This window comes from Dryobates pubescens, chromosome 36 (genome assembly GCF_014839835.1).
Source record: "Dryobates pubescens isolate bDryPub1 chromosome 36, bDryPub1.pri, whole genome shotgun sequence".
Lineage (NCBI taxonomy): Eukaryota > Metazoa > Chordata > Aves > Piciformes > Picidae > Dryobates > Dryobates pubescens.
In genome coordinates this window covers 3,574,101-3,589,781 of record NC_071647.1, presented here as the reverse complement: position 1 = coordinate 3,589,781, position 15,681 = coordinate 3,574,101, and the positions used below count along the sequence as shown (strand labels likewise).

Here is a 15,681-nt window from a genome sequence, read left to right as displayed (position 1 = left end):
TGTGGAGGGAGCGCGCCCGGCCTCCCCGCGGCCCTGCGCAGCTGGGCCGGGCCCGGGGCGGTGCCGCGGCGGGACGGGAGCGGTGCCAGGACTACGCCTCCCGGCATGCGCCGCGCGGCCCTGCGGAACCCAGCCGGGCAGCGGGCCCGAGCGTGCCTGCGCGCCCCGGAATGGGCGCCCCCTGGCGGGCGGCGGTAGGAAAGCAGCCACCCGCAGCGGCATACGCGGCGGACGGACAATAGGCGGCGGGTCCGCCCCGCCCCCGGCCTTCCTTCCGTCCTCCCCGCCTCCTTTTCCCCCATGCCGCTCCCCGGTTCCCTCCTCCCCTCATGGCCTCGGCCCCTCCCGCACTGCAGCTCCTCCGCGCGGCGGGCGCCCAGCGCTGCGGCGCGGCGGCGGCAGGAGCTCGGCGGGGCCCCCTGGCTGCGGGCGGGCGGAGGGCGCGGTGCGCGCGGCCGCCAGCGGGGGCGCTGCGGCGTCCTCCCCCCCTCCTCCTCCCCCCCACCCCCCCCGGTGCATTCTCCGGCTGACGGGAGGGGGAGGGCAGAGAAGGAGCCCAGCCGCCATTTTCCGAGCCGCGCCGCCGCCGCGCTCGCCCGGAGCGGGGGGGAGCGGGGGGAGAAGAAAAGCACCGCAGCGCCCGCTCCGCCGCGCCCCGCCGCTCGCCGGGCCCGCCCCGCCGCCGCCGCCCAGCGCTCCGAACCGGGGGTGGGGGGGCCCCGCTCCCCCCCCCACCCCCCTACCACAACACCCTCGACCCCGACGCCCGTCCGCCCCATCCCGGACTGCGGCCGCCGCTCTGCGCCCGCCGAGGAAGACGGGCGAGCCCATCCCCCCTGCCGCCGGGGCGGGCCCGAGCGGGCGGGGGGGGCGCCGGGGCTGCGGCCGGGGTTGGCGGCGTCCGCCCCGGTTGCGGCACCGCGGCTGCCCCTCGGCCGGGGTTTGTTTGCAAACTGCGCCCATTTTGTGGGGGGTCGAGCCCGCCCGGACCGCGCTCGCCGCTCGTCACGTGGTAGGTGCCGCTCGCCCCGCGCCGCTCCGCGCCCGCCGCCCCGCGCCTCCCCCGCCGCCCCTTTGTTAGCGCCGCCGCGCCCCGCCGGGCCCCGCTGCGGGGCGGCCGCCGCCGCGCCCCAACTTCTGTGCCCGGCGGGAGGCGGCCGCCCCGTCACCCCCCCCCCACCTTCCCCCTCCTTTCCCTTCCCGGTGCTGGGGAAAGTGCGGGGGTCGCGGCGGGGAGACCGGGGGCGGGCTAACCCGCCGGCCCGCTCTCCTTCTTCCCCCCCCACCCCCCCCGCCGCCCCCGGTGCTGCGGCTCCCTCGGGCAGGGTGGGGGTGGGGATGGCGCCACTTTAAATTGAAATCCCCGGCCCGCCGGGACCCCGCCGCCCACCCGGGCGCCTCCGGGCCGGGTCGGGGCCCTTCACGTGGCCGGCGGCCCCGCGGCGGCACAGCCCGGCCCCGTTCCCCCCGCGGGAGGGAAAGGGACGGGGCGGCTATGGGGGGGGTGGTGGGGGTGGAAATCACCATTCCCTAACCTGCAGGGGGATGGGGCCGGGGGGGTGGGGGTGGGGGGCACAAGCGAAGTTTTAAAAGTAAACAGAAAAAAAAAAAAGAATTAAATTAAATTGCATAACCTCAATCTTGCAAAACGCGGGAGGGGAGCAGCGCTGCCGGCCCCGAATCCGCCTGGAGAATAGGAAGGTAGCGGTCTCCGGTAATCCCGATGGGCTCCCGGTGCTGTCACCGGTGTCTGCGGGCGGGAGCCGTGGATGTGTCACGGTGCTTTTGCTTTTCCTCTTCTTTCGGGGTGTACAAAAGCCTTATTATTATCTTTTTTTTTTTCCCCCAAGTGTGGCTTTTTTCCCCCGCTACTAAACCATTTTCTTGTGTTTTTCCTTCTTTCTTCCCCCCCCCCCCCCCCCCCCCCCCCTACTTCCCGGTTGCTTATTCTCGGTTCTATTTTTTTTTTCCCTCCTCTTTTTCTTTTGAGCCGGCCCAGCCGATCCAGGATTATTTTCCTCCAAACAGGCTGGAAGAGCGGCGGCTCCCTGGAACGCTTTCCCCTGATCCCTACGTGTGTTTACTTCCATCACGGGATTAGCATCTTCCAGTGCTTGATTAGAGGCGAAATTTCCACCCTTTTGGGTTTAAATGGGGGAAAGAGGCGGGGAGGGGGGGGGGAGGAAGAATGAAGAGGAGGGAGGGAGGGTTTTCATGTTGGGGGGGAGGCAAAAAAAGCGGGGGGGGGGGGGAGGGAAACACAGCGAGCAAATTTATTGGAAGCTGGGTTTATTTTCTACCCAGAGCTGAGCCTCCTTCAGGCCGAGGTGTCACCTCTCTGCCCGCTAAATTTGGGTACAGGTGGATCAAAAGGCAGGCACCGTATAGATGCTGTTGCCTGTTATGTAAAATGGACTTGGATGACAAACTGTAGTTTTCCATGGAACCGGTCAGGATATGGGAGGAACTGCAGGGTTTGGTTGTGTTGTGTGTTGGGGTTTATTTTTCTCTTTTCTCTCTTTTTTTTTTTTTCTCCTTTCTTCTTCTTTTCTTTTTTTCCCTTTTTTTTTTTTCCCCCTTCTTTAATTTGTTTTTTGACTGCCCATTATATTTTAAACCGGTTTTTTGGGGGCATGCCCGTGTGCCCGCCGCGGTTACATCATGTCATGTGTTTGTGTACGGTGTGATTTGGCCTCTCTAAAAATAAAAGGGGAGGTTAAAAAAATTTAAAAATAATAAAAAGAAAAAAAAACCAAAAAGATAAAAAAAAATTAAGATAATAATTGCCGTTCCTCAGAGGTAAGGAAAGTAGGAGAAGAGTTACTTCAGCCGTGACACGGTCCCGCTGACGCCAGGGATATAAAACGCTTTGGGGGGGCTGGCTAAGGTGTTACGTGTCTGTGTGTGTGACTAAACCTCCGCCGTAGTTAGGAGCCCAGGGAGCCGTTTGTGTGTGAGTGTTTTCTCTTTAAAACCGTATTTGTCCTTTTTATAGCCTTTGTTTTCGTGGAAGGAGGCTCTGATGCTCTATCCCCCCCCCCGCTCCCACCCCTCCGCCTTCGCGTTAGCCCCTCTTGGATTTTTCGTTCCGGCACGGGGGGACGGTGCCGGGGGGCGACGCCGTTCGATCTGGGGGGATGGTTTCTTTTAATTGAGAAGTCAGCAGCCTTTTAAATCTGCGAGGTAGGGGGGGGGGGGGGGTGGGAAGATGACGCAGAGTCAACCGAGAAGGCTAGAAAGGCAAAGCTGGGGAACTCCCCACCCCACCGATGGGACCAGGATCCAGGGGAGCTTGCTCCTCCTTCCCGAGGTGTCTGCTGCCGGCCGCCGTCGGAGGCGAGCTATGGGCGGCTGTGTTTCTTGGCGCGGGAGGGTTGGGCTGTTGTTTTCTGCTGTTTTTTTTTTTTTTTTGCGTGTTTGGTTGATTTTTGGGGGTTTTGTTTTTTCTTTTCCCCCCTTTTTTAGCCACGCTGCCAAGGTAGCACAGCTGTGGAGGGCTTAATGGATTGATATGCTGCAGGAGCAGTTAATTGTGGAACTTGGTTGTGATACTGTTATAGCTGATTTGTAATGATTTAGCAATGAGGATGACTTGTGTTCCCTCTTCTGAGGTGATAAAGCAGCAGATGACCAGGCAGATGTGGCTGGCTGTTTCTCTTAGGCTGCTTTTTTTCCCCCCCCCCTCCCTCTTTCCCCCCTCCCCCTTTTTTTTTCAGTGCTGTATTTGAGTCTCATTTGCTCTCAGTGATCATCTGGTAACTGGAGAACTGGTGAAATTCTGACATCACCCAAGTCAGGGGTGAAAACTGAGCAGTTGTTTGACCAAAGTCACTTCCTTTTGCCCTGTTTATAACTGTGTTTTTGTCAACCCAACTGCCATTATCTAATGAACCCTCCGAACAAAGACTGTCTCTGGAGTTTGTGTACTCCACCCTTTTTCTGCTCAGGCAGCAAGTGGTGCATGTCCCTAGGAACCTAGAAAGACCTTTCCAGGGAGGAGAAGACTTAATGTCTAGTGAAGTAAATGTAAGGCCTGAGGACTGCTTAGGCCATACCAAGGCAGGGAAAAGATAAAGCTTGGGTAGGGGGACAATATGTGAGGGGTTCATATTTTGGTTTCTGAGCTAGCCCTCCCCCTTCCTTCCATATAATGTGCCTTTTCTGGAAAATCAGACTTTTCTGGAGCTAATTTTTGAGTGGGTCTTGCTCAGTGATATCTCTGCTCATCCCCAGCTCGTTTTGCATTGGTTTTGTGTGGGTTTTTTTGTTACTGGACTATCTGGGAAACAGGTGGGGAGATTTTCCAGCTAAAGGGGAATTTCATTCAGCAGAAGTCTCTCGGGTGGATCCCACGCCGCTCAGCCCAAGCAAGAAGTGAAGTTCTGTGGGTCTGCCTCCCCTCCAAAGTTTTTGTGGCTTGGTTAAGAGGAGCCTCTGAGCAGTGGGGCAGTCAGAGCAGCAGGTGATCTGAGGAGCACCGTTTCCGTTGCTGCGTTTTATAAATACCGTGGCCCTGCTCCTCACTTCCAGGAATACAATGTCCATCTGGAACGAGGAGCAGCAAAGACCTCGGCGTGCTGCTGCCTTCGAGAACCCTTCCTTGTGAAGAAGAGCTGTTTAGCTGCCTCCTCAGGGATGCAGGTTTTTTTTTCCTGTACCAAACTGTTTAAATTAGAAGAGAGGCTTTCTGTTTTTTCTCAGCTGGGCCAGGAGTTGTCATACTCTAAACGAGCAAAAGAGTCCTGGTGCTGCAGGCCTTGAGTAAACATAATTCCATTAAGCCCTGCTCGTGGCCTGAGTTCAGAGCTGTGTTTTTGGAAGAGGCTAGTTTGGATGAGGTTGCTGTTCAGGTTTCAAAGAAAGTTAGAAAATAAGGATGTATCTCCCCTTGCCTTCAGCTGCTGTCAGGGGATGGTTGCCAGAGGAGAGCTCGGTTTGGAGCAGGAGACAAACGGCGAAATGGGATATGCTAATAGCTGGGAAGACTTAATTCTGGAGGACAGAGTTTTGACAGCACAGTATCTGAATGTAGTGATGATACCATGCTGTTTATCTAATAAAATGAGGGAAAAAGAAAAGGATAACAAAATTGCATCTGAAGAGAGGAAATGGGAGTAGCTGTCAGCCTGAACAGGCTGCACAGTCATCAGTCCTTAGTTAATTCCCGCCCCCCCCCCCCCCTCTTTTTTTTTTGCAGATTTGGTGGTTTAAGTTTGCAGACAAGTGTTTGGGGAAAAAAAGAAGTCTTTTAAAGCAAGTTGAATTGAAATACATCCATCTGGACTGGGATCTGCTTTGGGCCTCAGAGGCAGAGGTACAAGATGGACATTAAAGGTTGCACATTTTTAGCCCTATCAGACGTGAGGGCTCCTCTCTGCAGTCTTCATAACTTCCTGTTGAGGTCTGCAGCAACAGAGGATGTGAAAGGAAAGGTTGCTGTGGAATTACCTTGCACTAAATGAGAAACAACAAACTGAGTTCAGGCTGTAATTATGCTCCATAAAAAGGAACCTGTGATGTGTGATTGAACATTACCTTCTATTAAATGAGGATCTCTGTCCTGCAGTTCGTGTCACCTTGGTTTTAGTTGCTGCCATGGCAGTCTTTGTGGATTGTTCCCTCTCCTCTCCAATCTGAGGAGCAGTAAAAGCTGAGATCTGCAGTGAGCTGAACAAACTGGAAAGCTGTCCCAAGCTCTGCTCAGAATTAAGATGTTTAAACTCAGCTGGGGGTGAGGTGAGCAGGTTGGGGAAGGATCTAGTGATGGGGGATGATTAACTGTGTACCACCCTTGGGTTACTTCCTTTTGAGGACAAGGCCAGTTAATGCAAGACACCCTGAAAGACTTTTTGTAGTGACAGTCCCTGCCTTGGTTTAAACTGTGGAGTGTTGAGGTGATGCTGTTTCCAGGGTGGGGGGGCTTGAAAAGTCTTGCTAACAGTTCTGTGCTTTTGAGCAAAGGTTGGTGTGGCTGCACCTAGTGAATGAAAATGTGTCTTGAAAATTAAAAGGCAATCCTGTTTTTTTGTTTGACTTGCTCCCTCACTCCCGAGTTCAGGTTTTCATATTTCCTGGGCAGCTTGCCCAGATTATGTGAAAGAAAAACAAAATCTCTCTGATACTGGATGGGGGGAGACTCAGATTTCACAATTAAAGCTTTTCTTCCCTTTTTTTTGGTTAAACTTCTGTATCTGTCAGACTGCTGCTTTGTGCAAATGACCCTTTATTGGGTTTTAAGCCACATTTCTCTTTGTTTTACTGTAAACAGCAACTGTTTTTTGTTCCCTCTAAAGACTGACTTGAACAGCAGTGTGTACTTTTTTATCTCCAGCCACTTCATTTTCCACGTGAAGGCATTTGTGATCATTCTGATTTCCCAGCTCTTGATTAGGGAAGTGACAGTTAATCTTACTTGGTGGCTTTTGGTTTTTCTTTCTGACATGGTATTGATAAAAACCTCCTCTACCTCAGATTGTGCAATTGATTGGTTTTATATCCAGGGAGAATTAAGAGGCATAAAGGAAAATTGTTGTCCAAGAAGGAGGCTTTGTGTTGCTGTTGAGAGTTGACCAAAAGTCAGCTCATATAGGATGAGGAGGAATGGAATGAAGCTTGAGGAGGGCAGATTTAGACTGAAGATTAGGAAGAAATTCTTGACAGTGAAGGTGGGGAGACCCTAGAACAGGTTGCTCAAGGAGGTTGTGGATGCCCCCTCCCTGGAGGTGTTCAAGGCCAGGCTGGATGAGGCCTTCAGCAACCTGGCCTAATGGGAGGCACCCTGCCCATGGCAGGGAGGTTGGAACTGGATGATCTTCAAGGTCTTCAGGAGCAAGGAAGTCATTGTGCCCCTGTACTCTGCATTGATTAGGCCACACCTTGAGTCCTGTGTCCAGTTCTGGGCCCCTCAGTTTAAGAAGGACATCGAGACACTGAACGTGTCCAGAGAAGGGCAACGAGGCTGGGGAGAGGCCTTGAGCACAGCCCTGGGAGGAGAGGCTGAGCGAGCTGGGGTTGTTTAGCCTGGAGAAGAGGAGGCTCAAGGGTGACCTCATTGCTCTCTACAACTACCTGAAAGGTGGTTCTAGCCAGGAAGGGGTTGGTCTCTTTTCTCTAGCAACCAGCACCAGAACAAGAAGACACAGTCTCAAGCTGTGCCAGGGGAAGTTTAGGCTGGAGATGAGGAAGAAGTTCTTCACTGAGAGAGTCATTCATCATTGGGATGTGTTGCCCAGGGAGGTGGTGGAGTCCCCATCCCTGGAGGTGTTCAAGAGGGGATTGGATGTGGCACTTGGTGCCATGGTCTAGTCATGAGGTCTGTGGTGCCAGGTTGGCCTCGATCTTTGAGGTCTCTTCCAACCTTAGTGATACTGTCCTTTCCAACCCAACCCATTCTATGGCTCTATGTGCACCAGCAAGTGGAAACAGCTTTTATTTTAATTTTGAGGGCTTCTGGTGAGAAACAAAGGCTGTAAAAGCAGAGCTCATTAATCTCTTGATTTGTTCCAGCCAGATACAAACCATTCCCTGGCATGTTCTTAATATTAAAATCCTTGTTTTTTTCCCAGCCAGATTAGGTGTGAGTCTGCAGCGTTAATATATGCACAAGGTACTTGTTGTATGCATTGTAAGAATCTGTGAGCTTTATTTATGTTCTTAACCTCTTTTTTTTTCCCATTAATATTAAAAAAACCCCAAACCCTGTTGCCCAAATGTAGGTCATTAGGAGTGTTCAGCCTGCCAAGCTGCATGTGATAAGTGGCTTATCAATAAGTTTATCGTCCTGTCCTCGCCTGTTAACGTTGCCTTAATGGCAGTTTGGAGAGTTCCTCCTGTAAATCTCTCTGCAAATTGGTGAACAGCTGTCTCCCAACTATGAAATATTAAAAGGGGGCTAACAAAAGGCATGGAGAGGATCTGTTATGCACAATAGGTGGAACTTTTGGTAGCTGTATGTTTTTTTTTTTTGATGTGGGAAATGTTTCTGAGGCTGAGGGTGTAAGCTTGTCTGAGTTTCCTGCATTTTAAGTTGCTCATCTGAGGCTGGAAGTGTAGGTGATGTATTTGAGTTGCAAAATGAAGTGTAGAAGGGTTTCATTCTAGCAAGTCTGGGGTTCTTTTTTGGGGGGGGGTTGGGCTTTTTGTTGGCTTGCTTGTTTGGTTGGGTTTTTGTGTGTGTGCTGTGCTTTTTTTTCCTCTAAAAGATACTTCTAACCATGCAAACTCCAGAGTGTTGGCTGTATTCTGGATTTGTACTGGGGGAGGAGAGGGGAAGTGGGGGGAATTGGTACACTGTTCACTTCCTTCATGGTAGCTTTGCCTCTAATGCAACAGCACCTTCATGTACTTGTTCTCTGCAAAACCTGTATGATGGGTAGGACAGAGCTTTGGAGGTGAAGGGGCTTGCAGGTGGTTGTGTTATCAGTTAGAGGGAGGCTTGCATTTAACACAGGTTTTGTCATTCACACGTGAACTGAAGTCTCTCTGTGACCACCCATAACCTCTTCTGCCTTCATCTCACAGTGCAAGGGGAATGCACCCAGGTGGGTTTGGGCAAGTGCCTCAGAGGGGGAGAGCTGGGGGAGTAAGGAGGCCTCACGGCAACTATAAAGAGCAGTCCTGGTGTGATTTGGCACCTGATGAAACTAGACTGTGTGCAGGAATTTGGGATGTAGGGTCAAGGGTTTAAACTGTAATTCAGGGAATAGAAATGTGCAGGGTAGATGTGTGTCACTGAGTGCTGCTGGGAGGCATCAAATTGGAGGCAGTTGAAGGCTCAATGGCCTGAGAAGGGTGACTGTGGCAGGGACTCTTGTCTGTAGGGAGACATGCTGGTGAGAAGGCATAGAGAGGCCTTCATGAGACTGGAACAGGTGTTCAGGTTATAGAGTCATAGAGTTGTTTGGGTTGGAAAAGACTTGGAAGATCATCAAATTCAACCATTCTCTAACTCTCCCAAGTCTGATGCTAAAGCGTGTCCCTCAGCACCATATCTCTGCCTCTTTGAAACGGCTCCTGGGATGGGGGCTCAACCACCTCCCTGGGCAGCCTGTTCCAGTGGTTGGGAACTCTTTCAGGGGAGAAGCTTCTCCTAATGTCCAACCTAAACCTCTCCTGGATGGATGGGAAAAGGAGAAACTCTTGATACTTCCTGTGTCCAGGACTCAGAGCTTCCATGATCTTCTCATGAACCTCACTGGAACTTCTGGCTTCTCCCCATCAAACTCTTCCCACAAAGATTTCAGAGAGCAAAAAGTTCCCTTGTTGATTTTGGCTTTTTTTTTTTGTTTTCCTGAGGTGTTGCACAAAGTCATGTGCTTGGAAGCCCAGTTCTCCTTTCAAAGTCTGGTTGTAAAATTGGGTTTTAGAAGCAGACAGTCTTGAATAAGTCAACATGCTGAAGGATTGTTTTCAGGGGTGCTGTGACCCGATAGCTGCTCTGGGGTATAGTGTAACTGGGCCTGCTCCTCCTGCCTCTTCTAACAGCCCATCCTTACATCAGCCTTCTTCCCACTTCTCTCTACTCTGTGCTTAAAAGGCAGTAAGAGTTTGCACATTGGTGTAGTTGATGTGGAATTGTGGGTGAAGCCACCTGAGGGGGCCTGGTGCCTTTCCTCCCTCGCTGGCCTCGTGTGCACTCCTGGGGAGGTGAGGGAAGATGGGCGAGTTACGGTTGCCCTGTTTTTACCTGCTTGCTCCAGCCTTTCATCTTCCCTCTGTTAATTAATGCTAACTGCTCTGGCAGTGATCTAGTTTTAAAGTGAAAATCAAGAACCTGCTTGTGGATTTTGAGTGTTACCTTCAGACATGTTGTAAATGCCATGTTAGCCTTCCAGAGCAGCTCCTTGTGGATGTTCCCAAGTGTGAAGTCCAGCATGAGGTCCTGTGCCATGGCTGCTGAAAGCAGGGCTGGAGCCCTTACTGCAGCAGGCACTGGAATGGTAATCCAGTTACACTCTTAGTTGTCTACCAGCAGGACTTCTGCAGGAGGAGAAGCCTTTTGGTCACACAATGTCAGGTCAGCTTTTGGGAGTTGTGCTGAGAAACAGGACCCATGGCTGCTCACATCAGTCTACTGCTAGCAGTTTGTGTGGAGCTTGCTGGTGTGGTTTGATTCCCAGAGGCAGACAAAAGGTTGAGGAGAATTCTTGCAATTACTGTCAGAGTTCTCAGAATGCTCTGAAAGTTCCTCAGACTGTGTCCCATGTGAGTGACCTTTCCATTTCATTCCTGCTCTTTCCTCTGGTCACTTCAGACGTGCTTTTTTTTCACTCTCCTCAAATTCCCTGGTAGGAAGAACTGGTTAGTAAGTGTAATATGGCTTCATTAGCAACCAAAGCTTAAAGCAGAGGTGGGGGGAACATGCTTACAAATGTTCCTTCATGATAAGAGTAGAGGTGATGTCAGTGTTAGAAAAAGCAGTGCTGTCTAACATGCAGAGAGTTGGTAGGGACCTAAACAAAAAAAAATACACCCAATAACTTTTGGAGGTCATCTTTAAGCCACTAGAACAAAGCTTTATTCTTAAGGGAGGCTTCCCAAGTATTTGAGATGCTGTCCACCCAACTAAAAGTGAAGCCAAGGAGAGTTGCAGTGGCTTAGGAGGAGGATTTCATTTTCCAGCGAGTTTGCTAAGCTGGGGGAAAAGGCAGCCTGAAAGTTTCGCTTCCGTCTTCTACTTCTGTTAATTTAACTGCAGCTGATGACCTACAAATCTGCTCTGAAGCATTCCTCAGCCTAGGTAAACTCCAAAATGGCTGCAGCCTGGTGCAGATGTGTTCATAAAGAACAGTTCCATTCAGCACCAAGTGCAAGGGTCTTGGCATTTTTCTGTGTTTTGCAGCCTGGGTATTTCCTAAGCAGCTCTCCGTGCGGTGCGGTGCTGTGGTGGTAACTGTGGTGAGGAACACTGATCCAGAGCCTTCCTCTGGACCATAGAGCAGAGTGCAGAACTGAGAGCATCCATTAGGAACACTCATTCCAAGTCCCTGTAGCGAAGGTCTTGGTAGGAGGCAGGATTGGAGGAAGTCCTTTATTCTGACTGTCTTCCTCCCTTCTCTCCCAAGGGCGTTTTAGCTACAAGTGGAAAGTTCCCTGCAAGTTCCCTTTTTTTTTTCTCTCCCTGAACAGTCATGTTGAGTCCTTATTTGTGCACCCAAGTGATGACTAAAATCCTTTTCCAGTGAATGTGCAGTAAATTTTTAGGCATGCAGTACCCTTTTTTTTTTTCAGCGAGGGCAAGGTAAATGTGGTTACAAAATATGCAGAGTTCTGTCAACAGGGGACACCAGGAGTCTGGACCCAACTCTACCTCCTCTCAACTTTTGTTACAATAGCTTCAGGGCTCTTTTTTATCAGTTCTGTGAGTGTCCTTTCTTCCCTCTTTTCTTTTTTTTTTCCTTCAGTGTTGCCTTGGAAGTTTTAAAGTCAGGCTTAATGTGGCTCTGCCAACCTGCTCTAGTGCAAAGTGTCTCTGCCTGTGGCAGGTGGTTTGGACCTAGATGACCCTTGAGGTCCCTTCCAACCCTGACACTTCTATGGTTCTGACTGGGTTTGGTGAAAGTTAGTTAGCAAGACTGTGGCTCCTCTGGATTGTAGACCCTGCCAGTTGGCCAAGGTACATGCTCACTGGAAACTGAAGAGAGCAAACAACTCTGAGCTTTTCCCGTGGGCCTTCCCTCCATGGGTTTGTTTACAGAGTCATAGAATTGTTTCAGTTGGAAGAGACCTTCAAGGGCATTGAGTCCAGCCATTTGCTGACTCTGTCAAGGCTGGTGCTAAGCCATGTCCCTCAGCACCACAGCTCTGTGTCTTTTACACACCTCCAGGCATGGGGATTCAACCACCTCCCTAGGGAACCTGTTCCATTCGTTGAGAACCTTGTCAGTGGAGAAGTTTCTTCTAATGTCCAACCTAAACCTTTCATGGTGCAACTTGGGGCCATTTCCTCCCCTCTGTCACTTGTTACTGAGAAGAGACCAACCCCCATCTTGATCCAGCCACTTCTCAGATATTGAGAGGGTCTTCCCTCAGCCTCCTTTTCTCCTGACCAAACAACCCCAGCTCCCACAGCCACCCCTCACTAGGCTGTTCTCCAGACCCTTCACCAGCTTCATTGCCCTTCTCTGGGCTTTCTCCAGCCGCTCACCTCTGACTTCTCACCAAAATTCAAGTTTTACTAAGTGGTGTTTTTCAGCCTTAATGTCTGTGGTCCCTGTTAGGGGGAAGCACCTGGTGTGTCACTGGGGAGCAACTGTGGTGCAGCTGAATGAGGCTGGAAACAAAACTGGCTGTTCAGTTTTGCTCGTTCAACACATTCAAACTTCAGATAGTCCTTACTTTTCCTGTCAAGTGGTATATTAATTTGGCCATTGGGGTGTGTTAATGAACAGCTACAACCAGCTTATGCAAATTGATGTGAAATTAGAGGATTGGCATATCAGGCAAAGAGATCAGGGCAACTTCTTATTATTAAATTTACATTGAAATAGCTTCTGAAGGTGCTAGGATAAATTTTGCAGCAGAAGGAAAAAGAAAGTAACTGTTGCACTTTCAGCACAGCCCATGCTGTGGGTTATGTGAATGCAGGTTGAAAAGAGGCATTAAAAAAACAGTGACCCTTTCAGTTGTTGTAAAGAAGGTAGGGAAGTGACCAGAAAAGTTGAAGGGAGGTGGGTGGGGAATGGTTGCAGTGTACATGAATGAAAGGTTTGATCTGGTTGAGTTAAGCCATGGCTTGCTGTTACAGTCAGAGTGTGAAACTGCTCTGTCGTGGTGTGTGTGGGGGTTAATCTTTATCCATGTTTTTGAAAGAGAAATGGGAGTAACTAAGGCTGGAAATCACCTGGCTTATTCAGAACTGTGCTTCTGGGAAAGGAGGTTTCATGTGCACCAGAGGAAGGACTTCCTTCAAATCCAAGGCTTTCAGGGAAGCGGTGGCATCGCTTTAGCCACTGGGAGTTGAAGCATATGGAGATTTGTTCCCCTTGAGCCCTGCCTCTGTTCCATGTTACAGTCCTAATTTGCCATTGTAAATGCACCTGAGCTGGCAGTAGAAGCAGAGAACTGTTTTACAGGCATAGCTTGAGGATTGTAAAGATGAAATAGTGAGCTGCTGGCATTGTGGAGTTGGTATAACCAGGACCAGACCTTTTGTGGAGGCTTGGAAGGATGTTGGTGGGCTAGGTGGATGAACTGGGAGATAACAGTGGTTACAGGCAGGCACTAGCTGTGGGAATCCTAAGGACCAGCTCATGTGTTGCTACTTCTGTTGCTAGCTGCCTCGTGCCTGGATGAGCCCAGGGCTGGTGTTCACGGAGGGAGGAAGCCGTGTGGGCCGCGGAGCTTGCCTGGCTTTACCAAGAGCTTCGAGTCGCTAAGTCTTGGTTTCGTTTTCTAGAAGCTCAAGGCCTAACTTTGTCTTTTCTTTTGCTTCTGCAGGCTGCCCTCGGGAGAGGCAGTGGGAGGCAGTGGAGCTGGCCTCGGCAGCGGGAGAGGCTGGACTTCCCGTCTCTCTGTGCTGAATGGCTGCGATGGCGCCCGCTCTCACTGACGCAGCAGCTGAAGCTCACCACATCCGATTCAAGCTGGCTCCCCCGTCCTCCACCTTGTCGCCTGGCAGTGCCGAGAGCAACGGCAACGCCAACAACATCCTCCTGGCTGCCAACGGCACCAAAAGGAAAGCCCTCGCTCCGGAGGATCCCACTCTAGATTTCCGAAACAACCCCACGAAGGAAGAGCTGGGCAAGCTGCAGCCGCTAGTGGCCTCTTATCTCTGCTCGGATGTAACATCTGTCTCTTCAAAAGAGCCTCTGAAGCTGCAAGGAGTCTTCAACAAGCAGACAGTCCTTAAATCTCACTCTCTCTTATCTCAGTCCTTCTTGAAAACAAGTGATCTGTTGGGGAGGCAACCGGTGTTGGAATTCACTTTGGAGAACCTCAAAACAATGAGTGCTAATAGCCAGCCGCCTCTCCCGCAAGCCCCTGTCAATGGCTTGGCCAAGAAATTGGCCAAAAGTACCAATTCAGACCACGAAAACTCTAGTTCTCTGAATGGTGGGAAGTGTGCTCCTCCTCCTGCTGCCCTCCAGGGTGTTGACTATAATGCAGGAGGTTCTGAACTGGGGGACATGAAGACCGGGTTGACCAATTGCACTCTTCCACATAGAAGCCTTGATGCAGAGCACACGACTCCGTTTAGCAATAATAGCACTGCAAACAAATCTTCCCTTAATTCCACGGAGCAGCAGCGGGTGCTCGAGGGTGGCAGCGGAGAGACGAGGCTGCCTGGTGTTGCTGGTCACTCTGACTTTGGGAGCAGTAAGTTGGAGGAGCAGAAGCCTTCCCTGCTGGCCGGTCACCACAGCGCTCTCGACTCCGAGATGAGGACGAGGGCGCTGCTGCGGCGCCAGGCAGACATCGAGAGCCGTGCCCGCAGGCTGCAGAAACGCTTGCAGGTGGTGCAGGCAAAGCAGGTGGAGAGACACATCCAGCAGCAGTTGGGTGGCTTCTTGGAGAAAACTCTGAGCAAGCTTCCGACCTTGGACCCCGTGAGGCATCGGAGCCAGCTGATGTTGACCAGAAAAGCAGAAGCAGCCTTGAGGAAAGCTGCGAGCGAGACAGTGACTTCAGAAGGCCTCAGCAGCTTCTTGAAGAGCGATTCAATATCAGAGGAACTGGAGAGATTCACGGCCAGTGGTGTGGCCAACTTGAGATCCAGCGAGCAAGCCTTTGACTCGGATGTCACTGACAGCAGCTCGGGAGGCGAGTCTGACGTTGAGGAAGAGGAACTGACCAAAGCAGACCCAGAACAACCCCACGTACCGCTGTGAGTAGCCATCCTGCTTTGCTTACCTCTGGTGGGGGGAGACCAAAGTGAAAGATGGAAAAATCTGTTCTTTTGTAGGAATGCTGCTTCCTATTCTTGGGCCTACATCAAAGGTTGTTCGAACTAGCGTGGTGTGTTCTGCAGCACGCTTCCTAGCTCAGACAGCACATGCAAGACTGAAGATAAAATTCTTCATGCATACAGTAGTTGTTGCTATTCTTGTGGAGCAGCAAGTCCTGGGAATACTGGCAGGCTGGAGTGGTGCAAGCATGCTGCAGATAAACCCCAAATACCACAAAGAGTTCTTCTCTCCATGATATGTTGGACCTGTCCCCTGAATGGAAACGTTTTCTTTTTACAATGGGAATCTATTGTAAACAGGTTATGCAAAGTAAGGCCACTCTGAATCTTTGTAGCTGACACCATGACTGGGGAATTAAGGGTTAACTGCCTGGGGGGGGGGGGGGGGGGGAGGAAAAACACCTCAGTAAAGATTTGGTCCAAGTGCCAGTGGAGGTGTGAAGTGAGTGTGTGCTCTTCTTGAATGTGGGAAATTGTTGTTGGGAATTTTCTTCTTGTCTGTGAGTTGCATTAAGTGATGACAACAGCCTCATAATTATCTTGTTAACTGGATGCTGTTTGCCTAAGTATTAGGTGTCAGTTTGTGTGTGGAGGAGGAAGATCCTTGTCAAGGCAAAAGGTCTTGAGACAGGTCAAGGAAGAAGGACATTTTTTTTCCCTTCCAAAATCAAGAGATTTCCCTAGGAATGCACATCACAGTGTTTTGGAGACCTCTCTTAAAAGGCCATATTCTGTACCTGCTCTGTGTAGGCTCTTGCTTGCATCAGCAGATGAGC

At 51.0% G+C, this 15,681-nt stretch overlaps 1 protein-coding gene across 1 annotated transcript in view; it reads left to right on the top strand.

The window, feature by feature from the left end:
• The window catches only part of KANSL1 (KAT8 regulatory NSL complex subunit 1), a 117,211-nt gene that overhangs the window by 7,560 nt on the left and 93,970 nt on the right, over positions 1-15,681 (top strand). The window contains exon 2 of the mRNA XM_054176614.1: positions 13,438-14,824. Within this exon, the coding sequence (XP_054032589.1) occupies positions 13,521-14,824 (1,304 nt within the window). The 5' untranslated portion in view covers positions 13,438-13,520. The remainder of the gene's footprint in view (positions 1-13,437; positions 14,825-15,681) is intronic.